Source organism: Calypte anna, chromosome 2, assembly GCF_003957555.1.
Source record: "Calypte anna isolate BGI_N300 chromosome 2, bCalAnn1_v1.p, whole genome shotgun sequence".
Taxonomy (NCBI): Eukaryota; Metazoa; Chordata; class Aves; order Apodiformes; family Trochilidae; genus Calypte; species Calypte anna.
The window spans coordinates 89,402,062-89,415,416 of NC_044245.1; the positions used below are offsets into that span (position 1 = coordinate 89,402,062).

General features: G+C 39.8%; 1 protein-coding gene across 1 annotated transcript in view; it reads left to right on the plus strand.

Moving 5' to 3' along the window:
• GABBR2 (gamma-aminobutyric acid type B receptor subunit 2) overlaps window positions 1–13,355 on the plus strand; it is a 470,545-nt gene that overhangs the window by 452,154 nt on the left and 5,036 nt on the right. Inside the window, exons 17-19 of the mRNA XM_030445229.1 lie at window positions 132–314; window positions 2,705–2,834; window positions 11,656–11,773. Of these exons, the coding sequence (XP_030301089.1) occupies window positions 132–314; window positions 2,705–2,834; window positions 11,656–11,773 (431 nt within the window). The remainder of the gene's footprint in view (window positions 1–131; window positions 315–2,704; window positions 2,835–11,655; window positions 11,774–13,355) is intronic.

Here is a 13,355-nt window from a genome sequence, read left to right on the forward strand (position 1 = left end):
ACTTTCCAAAAGTCTGCACTTGAAAGTCAGAAAGGAACTCTTGGTTTGCCTTTCAATGTCTGAGATGAAAAAGAAATAGCTGCAAAAATAAAACTCTGGGCAGGATTTCTTAAAGCTTTTAAACCTTACAGCTCATCACACTGAGGACAAATCCAGATGCAGCCACACAAAACAGACGATTTCAGTTCACTCAAAATCAAAAGAAAGAAGATTCAAAAACATCAACATCAGTCACCAGTGTCAATCAGGCCAGCACATCTCGACTGGAAGGATTGCAGTCAGAGAACCACCGCTTGAGAATGAAAATTACAGAGGTATTGTTTATTGTAGACACTGACTATGCCATTTTTAAAATTCTTTTTCATTGTAGGTCTGTAATGGGCTTAATTGTTGACTACTTTTTAATGTGAGAAATTTGCTTTCCCCATAGAAAAGTAGTGAAACAAATTTTTTATATGACTAGCTAATTCATGCAGTGAATACTTAGCAGATGTGATAAAAGGAAAATGTACCCTAGCAAATTAAAATGAAACTTCGCTTATTCATTTATAATGGGGAAATTATCCTGCTGCTTCACGTGGACATGCTGAGCACCATAGAGCAATAGCTCTTTGCAACCTTTACATGCAAGAGTAACAGGAACCTGCAGCCCCAGAGCCACTTAAGAGCTCCCTTTGTACCTATTTATGGCTGAGTTCAGAGGATGCTGTTGCTGTTATTTCTCAGCCTCTCAGAGTTCTCTCAAAGCTTGCGAGACAGATTTTATACATCTCGCATGAAAGAGAATTACATATTATCTTAAGGTAGAAAAAATCTTTACTACCATGTAAGCTGATCCTTTTGGCACAAAGACTGAAGTTTCTTAAGTCTCTACCAAAAGAAAGGCAAAGCACATGGAGTGCATGATTTCCATTTGTGTTATAACATGTATATTTTTAATGATGTCCATCCTTGCTGAGGAGACCTCAAATGATGACAAATCAGCCTTGAAGACTGCCCATTTTGTGAGAGAAGATAGCCATGACCAATCTATATCTTACAAAAACATTAATCTGTTTTTGCCTAGTCTGTGAAGTATTCTTATATCTTGGAGAAAAGGCACTTAGTTGTATCAATTACTTCATCCAGATCTTAACAATTGCCTGGCTAACCAGTAGATGTTTACTCAGATTGCCAAAGTGTCCAGAAGCAAAAGCTACCTCTGCATTACCAAAAAAAAAAATTAAAAAATTAAAAAAAAAAAAATTCAGCTTTGCCAGGTCCCTTTCATGTGAGAGTTTTGCAATTTTTAATGAAGGCTCAGCTGGCTACTGGCTACTTTATTTTATTTATAGTACTGTAGTTTTTTCTACTGAGCCTCCTAACTCACAGGATCTCAGCCTGTGCCCTGCAAGGCTCATGATGGTGGCCACAGGGCAGTGATCCATGTTAGTGCATGCAGGACCTTGCTGATCTTTTTAGATTTTGTTTAAATAGATTAAATTAAATACTCAGAACCAATAGGTTCGAATAGGATTTTCATTGTCAAGGGGATTTGGAGCATGCTCTACCATGGCAAGCAGCTACATCTCTGGATTATTTAGCATGAGTTGCTATTTCCCAATTCTTTAAGGAAACAAATCTAAATTCAACACTTTTAAAATTCAGTTAAGCCAGTAATGAGTGAGACATACTCTGGACACTGCATCCTGCACAAATGTTCATAGAGAGCATCCCAGGTCATCATTACAATGCTTGTATCTGATTATTTTCTACTGGGGCAGTAGCCAATTGAATACAAATCAGCCTCCAGGGAGAGCACTTTGTGTTCATCTCAGTGCTAAAAGCTAGGAGTAAACCAGTCTGGCATTTCTGCTGTGGTTCTTCCAGTCAGAAAACACCTGGGCTTCAATCCTTCTCCCTCTTGTCTTAAAGGATGCTTCTGGGGGGGAGAGAGAAAGGACTGGGATGTTTCTTCCCCCTCCTCTTATCTCCATTTTTTTCCCTCTTGGAAAGTTATGTTTGCAATAGCAGTTTAGTGCTAGTTATAACAAAAGATATAAAACTCCAGACTAACTTTCAAATCACAAAGTATAGAGTGTTCTCAGCCCCAGAACTAACTGTGAGTTGAATTTTCTTCAAAGTTTCACACACATGGAGACACAAACCAAAAGCCTACAGAAGTCTAAAGGTACAAGGAGTAAAAACAATCTGTAGGAAAACAAAGTATCCCCATTAGAGCTGACTGCAGCCACTCACATGGCTGAACATGCCCTCAATGCCATAGTTCACTGATACTCTCCTGTATGTTTTATACTTTGATTGACTCAACAAAGTGGTTATAGCTATGTATGCCCCATTTGTACACATAAATAATAAATAGTTGGGAGTTTTTCAGACTGAGCTTTCTAATGCCCCTTTCTTCCTCATGCAGCTGTGCATCTGAATTGCTTAAAGTATCAGCTACTAAAGCTTATTCTTCTCAAACAACCTGTGGGCAATATGACAGCTGAACATGGTTTGTTACTTGTACCATGATTTTTAGAGGTAGTGTTGTCGTGCTATAAGAAAACTGGTTTGGGCACAGTGTGGCAGTTGCCTTAGTAACTGCATTCTAGTCTAATTACAGAAAGCTATGTAATTACTGCAGGTACCTCAAGCATTGATCCTTGAATTTTTAAGGCTTTGTACTCTTTTTTTTTTTTTTTTTTTTTTTTTTTTTCAGCTGGACAAAGACTTGGAAGAGGTCACAATGCAGCTTCAGGACACTCCTGAGAAAACAACATACATAAAGCAGAACCACTATCAGGATCTTAATGACATCCTTAGTATACGGAACTTTACAGACAGCAAAGGTGAGATTAAAAAAAAAAAAAAAAGTAATTTACCTCACTGAGATTTTGAATAGCAGTCTCATTGAATCGGTTCCAGAGCACTCATACCTTGGTAAGATAGAGCTTTAAATATTTTGTTTGCATTACAGAAAGCATGCAAATGCATAGAATGAGCTAGCTGGTATCAGATGAGTAGTTATTTCTCTTAACATATGTCTTCTATTGTATGCCTTGTGTGTATAATACACACATTAAGTGGGAAACTTTTAAAACCATACTTTTGTTCAGAAATCAAGTTCTCTTCTCAGCATGGAGGAAGGAAAGTCACAGAATATTTCAGATCTTTTGAGAGTTAGTCAGGCCAGCCTTCAGCAGTAGGAAGCCCAGTTTATTGTGTATTTATCTGAAGGGGACATTCAAATCCTGCTTTTGGACACTGGTATCAAGCACGTAGAAGAGAAGAATGTAAATATTTCAGTAGTGATTTGGATTTCCAATGTAGAAATTGAATACACTCGTGTATGAAAATTCTTCCCTAGGAACTGATAAAAAGGATTTAATGACAACTGTAATATTCCTAGGCTGCTTATATGGCAATTCTTGCATCACTCCCTGAAGAAACGCATGCGAAATAATTGCTTCCATTAAAGCTATTTTGCTTTTGGGAAGCAGTAAGATCTGGTGCATAGTACAATAACGTGGTATCCAGGACATTCAGCTTCCCCATATCTGACTCTAGAATGAATCTGCTTTGTGACTTTGGGTAAATGACTTTGAACACCAGTTGTCCCATGTTGGGCAGGCGTAGACTCACGTGTTTGTTGCAATGCTTGGCTCAGGCTTCCTACTGATGTGGCAGTGTAAGCTTGGTTTAGTGGCTTGGTTAAGTGGAACAGAAGCTACTCCTGTAACTACTATAGTTGTTGAAGAGTAATTTCAGAACAACAGAAACAGTTCATTTATGTTTTTGAAGTATACTGAAATTTTGGTTGGATCAGGTTACATTTTCCTGTGCCTACTTGGTTGTGTAACTTCTGGACAGTAGAAAGAAACAAAAAACAAAAAGAAAACAAAAACCAAAAAAAAAGCTAAAAAGCTCTAGAGTTGCCAATGTCCTTTTTAGATTTAAAAAACAGAAGGGGGAAGGGAGGAAAAGGAAAATGTAAATAGCTGCTGGAGGCGTGTGATTATTGGGCTGAGATCAAGCAGTAAGAACTAACATCAGTGAGTGGGATGAGGCAGTTTTACCAAGTGTTTGAAAGGAACACATAGAAGATTCCACTCATGTCAGATGCTCCAGGAAAACTGATAAAGCATGAATAATATTTCAAGCAGAAAAGATAGATTACATTGTGCCAAATGCCCATCTGAGTTTAGATATGAGAAATAAAAATTATTCTCAAGAGATACACTGGGGATAAATTTAGGATGGGATGCTTCCCATAGCAGGTTGTACTCCATTAGCAGTAGAAATCAAGGAGAAAAAACAACCTTTCTGCCCTTACTTGTGGCTATAGCTACAAAAGATACCAATACCTAACTACTGATTTGAGCAGCAGCATCCAAGATTGTCTGCGTTCCTAATTTTCCTCCAGTATAGTTCCCCAACTTGTACATTCCTGATGATGTTTAAAATCATGTGTAAGCACAGAGCCTTAATGTCTGGAGTAGCTTGGAATTATGTACTATTGAAATTCACAGGACAGATATTCTTCTCTGTACTGAAGTTGCTAGACAGAGTTTTCTGAACAGATTCACCACATAGAGGTCCATGCCAAAGAGGCTGTGGGAGCTGGAAGGAGAGGTGTTCTGCCTTGGCCATCTCTATGTTGAATAGGTTAGAGCAGTCATTCACCTGAGCATGAGGAAGATCTGGATCCCAATTTGCAGCAGGTGTTTGAAGTTTGGTCCCACAGCTGGTGGCAAATGCCCTAAGTATGAGTATTATAGAGTGCCCTATTCTGACTCAAATGCCATCATATATTCACACCTCCAGGCTCTGAGCTGCTATGTTCATCATGGCACATCAGTTCTGTCCCTCCATTTCTATTTCTTCTGCATCTTTTTTTTTCACTTTCCCTGTTTCCTTGTTCCTTAGCTACATGTCTGAATCTCCTCTCTGGTCTCTCACCACATCCATTCCCAGTCAACCTGTGTGCTTAACTTAAATTTGCCATTCAAATTAAAATAAGAAGGCTTGGGAGAATTCATGCTGCTGAGTCACTTCTGCTTCTGTGCAGATACAAGCAGACATAACTTAAATGGTACTTTAAAAAATTCTGGCCTTTATGGCTAAAGAAAAACTAAATCTGACTGACATAACTTTGCTTTCTGTAGCTATGTACTCTGTGCAACTTCCTGTAAATGAAAGTACAGAGCCTTGAAATTATTCATCCCTGATGGTTCTTGAGTGAAGATTAGAAATTGTAAATTAATTATTAGCATGATGTAGAGGGGACCACGTCTCTCCCTTCCACTGTGCAGCTGGGGAAGCCACTCCAGTGTTGTTTTTAAGGGGATGACAAGGTTTGTGCCTACCTTGGACCTTGTAAAAGAGAGATGCTGCAAACAGCAGCTGACTTGGAGCTAAAAATCATAGCAGGCCATTTGCCACATTTTCATTGTGGACATTGTTTAATCCTCTGTCAATCTTTATAAAATGCCTCGCTGTTCTGAAGGATTCCACATAGAGAATGCAATGTTCTGTATTCCTATTGCTATTGCTTACGCCAATTCAGGGCACTGCATTTCAGAGAACAAATATTAATAGAGGACTTATGCAATGCATTTTGATCAAGTCCACTAATCAAACGTTATTGTCATAATACACTTCAGGAGATTTCTGATCTGTAAAAACTGTCCAGAGTTAAAATTCAAAACTCTGATAACTGAGTGCCAAAGGAGATTAGTTGATTCTTCCCTTCCTTCTCCATCGCTGTCACTTACATCAGACATGGATTTAGGACACAAAAGTTAAATTACTTGCACAAAAGTTAAATTACTTTAGCCAAAGTAGATAGACACAGCTGTGGAGTCCCATAACTGCCTGACCTCAGGCAAAGTTTTATAATTTTGGGAATCCTGGTGAGCAGCAGCAACTCCTCACGCAGCTCATGCGCTCTTTGCTGACATAGGGACTCCTTCTTTACAGCACATTTCAATTCAGTACATCTCTTTTAGAGAGAGATATTATCCAAGACACTCATCTCTTGTTCACAAACCCATCATGTCCTGAGACATCTACAGCAACTATGTAAGAAAAAAGATTGGTTTCTAGTTTATTATTTGATCGCTTTGTTTTAATGCAGTCTTTTGTCTGCACTGCCAGATGGCTTTGTGTGGCCAGGCAGTTTCCAACATGCTCCATGGGACCTCGAGTGTCTTCTCCAGTTAAATTTAAAAGTACATCCCCTTACCTTCGTTTGATTCGTTTTAAATGTGATTTTGAGTCACTATGTCACCTAGAGACCTTGACTCTGCTCACAACACAATGTGAGTTTCTCCCCCAGTTTGCTGTTTTTGGGATCTGGTCACCTTGCTGGAGCTGCAGAGCCCCATTAGAGCCTGGCTTGAAGGCAGGGGTGGGCTCTGGGGGAGACCAAGGCTTGGCTCCAGCAGCTCCTGTCACTGCCAGTGCTGCTCAGCAAAGAGAGCCAAGCTTGGAGACAGGGTTGAGTTTTCCAGGCTGACATTTTATAAAAAAAGGAGCACAAATGTTTGTAACTGTGATGGTGTGTAAAGAGGAAGGTTGTGCCACACAGCTCTAGGGAAAAAATACCCTGGCACAGGCACAAACCAGAACTTGCCAAAAGGGCTCCCTCCTCTCACGTATTTGGTGTGCGAGAAATAGGGGAGATGTTGTGAAAGGAGAAGTTATTTCTACTGTTCAAGTTCCAGCAGAGATAAAAGTTACTGAGGAGAAAAATGAAGAGGGAAGACACTCCATGGTTTGGGGTGGGGGGAGTGACTAATTTTGATACACTTGGAATCTTCCAATCTTACTCTTTTACTTCTATTTGACATTTTATTATGGTGAAATTATTTCTACGTGAATGATTCATAGATTGCAAGAGTTCCATATAAAGCCAAGCTCAGAAGAAATCCTGCAGGACAATCTCCATTTATTTCTACCTTTGTCAGTACATTTCTGAGTAGCATATTAGGAAAACTAATGAATGACAGCCACACTATGGGAAGCAGATAAGAAGCAAGAGATAGCTTTGAAATTGTCCCCACTTAAAGACAAACTCTTTGTGCAGGTTCTCTCTCTGCAGGCATCTTTCCTTGCTCAAAAAGCCTTTTCTGTTTTGAGCCAGAAAACAGTCTTTACTCACTGCTGTAAATGGACTGGGAGCATTCATTTGTGTGTCAGATATGCCTACATACTGTCAGCTGTCACCCCACTCCAATGTTTCCTAGTGCTAGTTTTTCCCCATGTGAAAGGAGCTCAAGAAAAAACAGATTTCAAAGGCATGTTGCTGGTAAACCCAAAGCAAAACAGAGTTTGTATGTGAAGGGAGGGGGGGAATATTACTCCTATGAAGTTAGTGGGATGCAAGCTTTAAGCTTGAGCCTGACACCATGCTGTCAAAGGAAAGGATTTCTGACACAAGTGTTCAAGACTTTAAAGAAATGGGGTTTTAAAGAAAGGATATATAGTTCATTACATCCTTTGTATGCAGGGATATATAGAGATGCATATACCAGTTTGAATGAAGCCCAGCAAATGGATTCTAGTCCTGAAATTGGAGCTTGTTTCTTTTTCAACAGGGAGACCGAAATGGCAAAGGTTCAATGCCTGCCCTTCATTGCACAGAAATAAATCTGAGTAAAGGAAGTTTCTTCTGAAAGTAGTATAAATCAGAGACGAATCTTGCTGTCTTTTCTTTGAATTTTCTTTTACCTTTCTAAGCATAACTATCAGCATAACTATCTAAGCATAACTATCAGAAGTCTGCCAGATAGAATACGTGGTGCTGTTAGCTTAGTTCAGGAGAACTTTTTATGATATACTCAGCAGACAATGTGGTCATTTTAATTTATCCTTTCATCTTACTTTCTTTTCATACTCTTCACTCAAAAAGCAGAAATTGGCTAGTCTTGTTTTACGGACCAAACAACAGAAATGTGAAAAATTACAGTATACTTAAAAAATCTACCTGTACCTTTAAAGTTTCCAGAGTTCTTTAGTAAATGAGCAAGGCTATCTCTGCCAGCTCTTATAAGTCACTATTAAGCCACCCTTGTTTCTGTGTGGAGCATAAAGTAAGTTTTCCATCAAAGAGAAAACAACAGTGGAATTGAAAGATGTGGGGTCAACAGTGGTTCTGCCGTCAAGCTGTAAGGAATAGTGCCACTAAAGCATGATGATGAAGATGTTCAATAATGCTGCAGTGTACAAGTGTCAAGTGTCAAAAAACAAAAACAAAAAAATACTGTTATTAAAATCCTGTAAAAAATTGCATCAGTGGCAGTCACCAGGTGGTTTCTGCTTGCAGCTGAGCAGGAGTCTTTACAATGCACAATGCATTTAAGCCAGCCCAGGTAATTTGGAGAGAACCAGGTTGCAGAGCGATTGTAGGTACAGCAAGTTTGAAGGGAGCATCACCCCTGGCAGAGGGAGAGGTGAGCAGCTGGGAGCAGTGACCTCCTTGCCCATCCTCTCTGAAGCCAGCAGTGGATGAGCTTGTGAAGCTCTCACCTTTGTAATTGGAAGTCATCTCTCTGCCACAGGTAGGCAGAAGTCCTGAGCCAAAGCCTTCTGGCTCTCACCAACTGAGCACTAGGTTTTGTTTTCTAATGAACCCATCAGCGAGTGCTGTGTGAGGCCCTTGAGATCTATTTGTCTTTTTTTTCCCGACGGCTTTCTGAATGGAAAGTGCTCAGGCATCACTTATCCCGACTTCTGAGTTCTGGCTTGAGGTCTACAAAGGTGAAAATTACTTAGAAAGTGCTTCTGGATAATGTAAATTCAATTTTGAAGATAGCTAGATCATCCCAGTGCAACTTAGTCAGTAGCATCTGCAGTGGCAGCCAGTGCCCTGCAAATGGAGGGCATTTTTCAAGCAGTATAAACAATGAACAGAGGAAGAAAAGGTGGGGAAGTTCTAAGAGCAGAGCTACACTTCCCAGGGGAAAACTGGGAACCCAAATGCTTACCATTACCCTTAATTTATTGTTTTTCAGTTGTTCAGGTATATTAATTCAGCTTCCTCCATCTTTTAAGGGGTTTTAAGCACATATGGTGATAGTGTTTTCTTTCAGCTCCAGCTCCTGGAAGCATATGACTAAGTGAGAATCTTACTCTTCATTATTTAAATGAAAGGTAAATGGGAGTAAAAAAATAAATTCTAGTTTCCATAGCTGCAGAATAAAAATCCAACAACTCATCTCCCAAAAAGATTAACAAATAAGAATTACCCAACTTTTTTTTATATTTTGAAAGCAACAAAGGAAAAAAAATTGATTTTGTCTCTATTGTTTTAACCTAGGTTTGTATATGATAACCTTATATACAGAAATATATGCAGTGTACTAAGCAAGAGTCACCTGCAAGAGTGGTAAAGAAGGGTCTATTAAAAATAAGAGAGTGATATATGGGCAGTTGGTGTTGAGGGATGAGTAGGCAGAGAATATATGATTTCTGCTCTTTAATTTAAATCCCCTGCCTTTTTGGCAGGGACCACCTTCTTCTCTCCCTCTCTTACAGCACAACTGAAAGTATAAGAAACCCCTTTAAGGGTGTACAACACAGATTAATATATGAAACTTAATTCTTCCAGAGGCTGACAGATGCATAATTCAGTCAGCTGATGAAGAATTGTATCTTCAGTATCTTTGTAACAGATAAATTGCTTATCTTGGCCAGAGGAGTTGGGACCCTAGAACAGTTAAATAATAAGCCTTTTCCATACCTAATTGTTCAAATTTTACCTTTGGTCTGTACCATAAAGTCAGCTGTTTTCATTGTCAGCTTAGATCAGCTCAGGACTGGATTTTTTTAAATCATGGAAGTAAAAAAAGTTCTTTTCTACATGTCTGTTTGTAGACATCACAAAGCCTTTCTGGAAATGTCAAGCACAACAGGCACAGAAATATGATGTATGGAAAAGAAAAACTGAACTTTTGTGACAGCAAATGCCACACCAGCAAGCTTCAGGCTGCCCTGAGATGATGCCCTTCATCACCTATCTTAGCCACTGCCAGAGTTTACTCTTTGCTGTCCTCCCTTCACATCTAAGCCATCACTGAATCCTGTCATATCTTCCTTTTAAGTACTCTTCTTGCTACAGTGGAATTTCCTAGCTCTCTTTTAATGGCATTTCCTTGCCCCAGCAGAACCAGCTTAGTGTATTCATCACCTCCTTTCTCACCCAGATCATTAGCTACAGTGCAATATAAGTGAAATTTTTTTCTTTCTCTTCTGAGCTGTAGCAGTCCCCATGCGTGCACATTTTTGCATCCTCACTTATTCATTTCTATCCAAGTTGCTTTTTACATTTTTCAAAGCAGACAGTAAATACTACAAGATCATGCCAGGGTTGACAACAGTGGGAGAGCAATTATACATGTTGGAGTTTGCCCTCAAAGCATTCCTGGTTCTGCTTCCATCTTCTTTCCTCACTCTTTGTTTCTGCTGCTCATTTCATCCTACCACTGTGCTCATTGGTAACATAGCTATTCCTAATGTGCTGGGACCTGGGTATTATTTGGGGCTTCTGAGCATTAGCAGACCAGAAAAGCAGCTTAAGTCTTCAATATGCACCGGGTTTTTCATGCTATTTTCATTCTCTCTTCAATATTTTCCTGAATTCTCCCCTCATGCCCATTTTAACATTCAAATCCTCCAGTGCCCTTTCCTAATTTTTACCTTCGAGTCCTCTTCCATACTGCCTTAGTGCCTGCAGCAATCCCTGTGTCCCTGTGTGAGTGGCAAACAACTGCTGGTGATGGATTTGGAGCTGCTCTGTAATTATTTATGAAAACTGTGTGCTGTCCTCATTACTCAGATGTTTTCCATGTGACTTTACTTGGCTTAACACAGCAGGAGACTCTGGAAAAGCAGGCAGAAACAGAAAAGATCCCCAGCAAAGACATCCTTCTTAAAGTGGCTGTATTAGTCCATGTTTCTCAGGGAGAGCAATGCCACAGCCAGCTAGGGACTCCCAGGGCTCTTGGGGAAGCAAGAGAAGCTGCCTACAGGGAAAATTATTATCTTCTAGGTTATCACTATGCAGAGAAGAAAAGTGCAGGAGAAAGCTTAATGAAATTATTACCTGTCCTTTCTGCAGACAGCCTATGGACCAGTGCAGCTGCTATGAATTATATTTCTGTGCTAAATGATAGCAGATAGTTAAATTTAATTGCATATGTGATTGCAAGAATACCAAGGCTTTAGGCATCAATGGTATTACAGTTTTTCTAGAAAGACTTAAAGAAAAGGTTTTATTCCTATGATAAGGTAATCATTTTAGAGTGCAAGATAATAAAGTGCAGTTATATTAATTGTTTAAACACCCTAAGACTAGGTGAGAGATCATGATAGGGCTACATAGAGGTGAACAACAAAGTTGTTTTCTTTAAGGGGGGGAGAGCAAAGGAAGGATAAAAGAAGTTTTGTCCCCTTCTTATTTCTTCATGGCAGTTCCTGTGAAGGAACACATCACCAAAAGTGTAAGAGTACCAAGGACTCAGAGAAGTCTGAGACTGTATTGGAATATAAGCAGAATGAATTTACTTTGTCGCATTATGAAAACCCAAGAATTAAAAAAAAAAAAAATCAAGTGATTTTTAAATGCCATTTGGTCACAGTAAAGTAAAACTGAATGTGTTGTCCATCTAGATGGTGAGAAAGCCATTTTGAAAAATCATCTTGATCAAAATCCACCAGCACAGTGGGGCTCATCAGACCCTTCCAGAACAAGCAAAGACCCTATAGAAGACATCAACTCTCCAGAACAGTAAGTATACACCATTACATATTGTTAGGTAAGGATGCTCTCTCTGCTATGCATGTGCTTGTGTACGTATGCTTTCTACTGTTTTAGCCATCAATTCCATATTTGACACCAGCTGCCTTGTAATTTAAAGTATTACACTTAAAAAAAAAACAAAAAAACATATTTCTCTTTCATCCATTTTTATGGGAAGACTTCACTATAAACCCCTTAAGTCAGCCCCAGCTACAGAGGGAGCCTGGGCCATCCACCAGCAGACAGCAGCGTTGTGCTCTGATGCCTCCTTGCCCTCAGCTCACTGTCCCCACCAGGTTTAGAGGATATCAGGGGATCCTAAGGTACTCCAAAGGCAAACTAACAAATGTTTTTTGGCAGAGACATCCATAACATGATGGCTAAAGTTTCTGTAGAGAGTTACAGGACAAGCTGTGCCCAACCAACAATGTATATTAAGAAGACAATGTACACACATGCACACCTGTGCTACAGCTGTTGACAACAGTCCGAGTCTTCCCACACACCAGCCAGAGGAGTTCATAGGGTACACAGCCATTTTGCTCTTTCTCATACTGAAGCTAGCTGAGAAATAAAAACAGTCTGATGGCTTTTCAACGTTGCCATAGCAGCTGGACCTGAGTTTTGGCACAAGAAAGCCTACACCAAGGAGTTTCCCTTAGAAACAATGCTGTGGCTACAAGGAGAGGATGGCAGAAAGCACTTGCTGGATTCATAGAAGGGAAAGAGGTATCAGCTTATGGTATCATCTTTACTATTCAGGAACCTATATAACAGATTATATACCAGCTCAGCAGGGTCTGCTGGTGGCCAGAGCTCAGGCAAGAGCTGTGCTCATTTGTCCCTGGACCTGTCCTTTCCCCAAAGCACCTGGTTACACAGGCACCACTTCATCAGGATCTAAGCTAATAGCTATCAGACTCCTGTTTTCTACATGAGCAATTTAAAACCTTATTTAAAAGCAGAATAAATTAAATTATTTCCTAGACTGAGTCACATTTTGCATCAGTGACAGCAAACCTGATTTCAGATAGCAGTTATTGCCTTGTACTACCTGGAGCAGGAAAGTCTGTGAATTTCTAACTCTGTCCTTTCACTCAAAAAAACCCCAACCCAAACCTGCATAGGAGCAAACCCACATGTGCATGCACACATATACCTCAAGAAAGCCCCCAAGAGCTGAAATACCTGTTTTCTTCACAAAAGCAAGGGCTGTGCTGAGAAAGCTCTAGTGACTTTATGGGGTCAGCAGAGGACTTTAATGCCTAGCTATTAGAGGTCTGTCTTCTTCCAGCACCATTTGTCAGAAATAATGTAGTGTGAATACAGCCTCAGCCACACATGGCCCCCTTTATATTAGGAGAGGAGCTAAGAAAAACATAGGCATTCAGATAATCCAGTTCTCCTGATGCAGATTTCATATGCAAAGGAAAAAAAATGAAAAAGAAAAAGAAAAACATCTGGGGGTGACAGACCCTCCTTGAGGCTAGTGGTAACTGATGAGAAGACTGAGATTTGCTAAATGTCTTAAAGAATGGGTCAGTACAAATCTCAACAATCACTGACATTT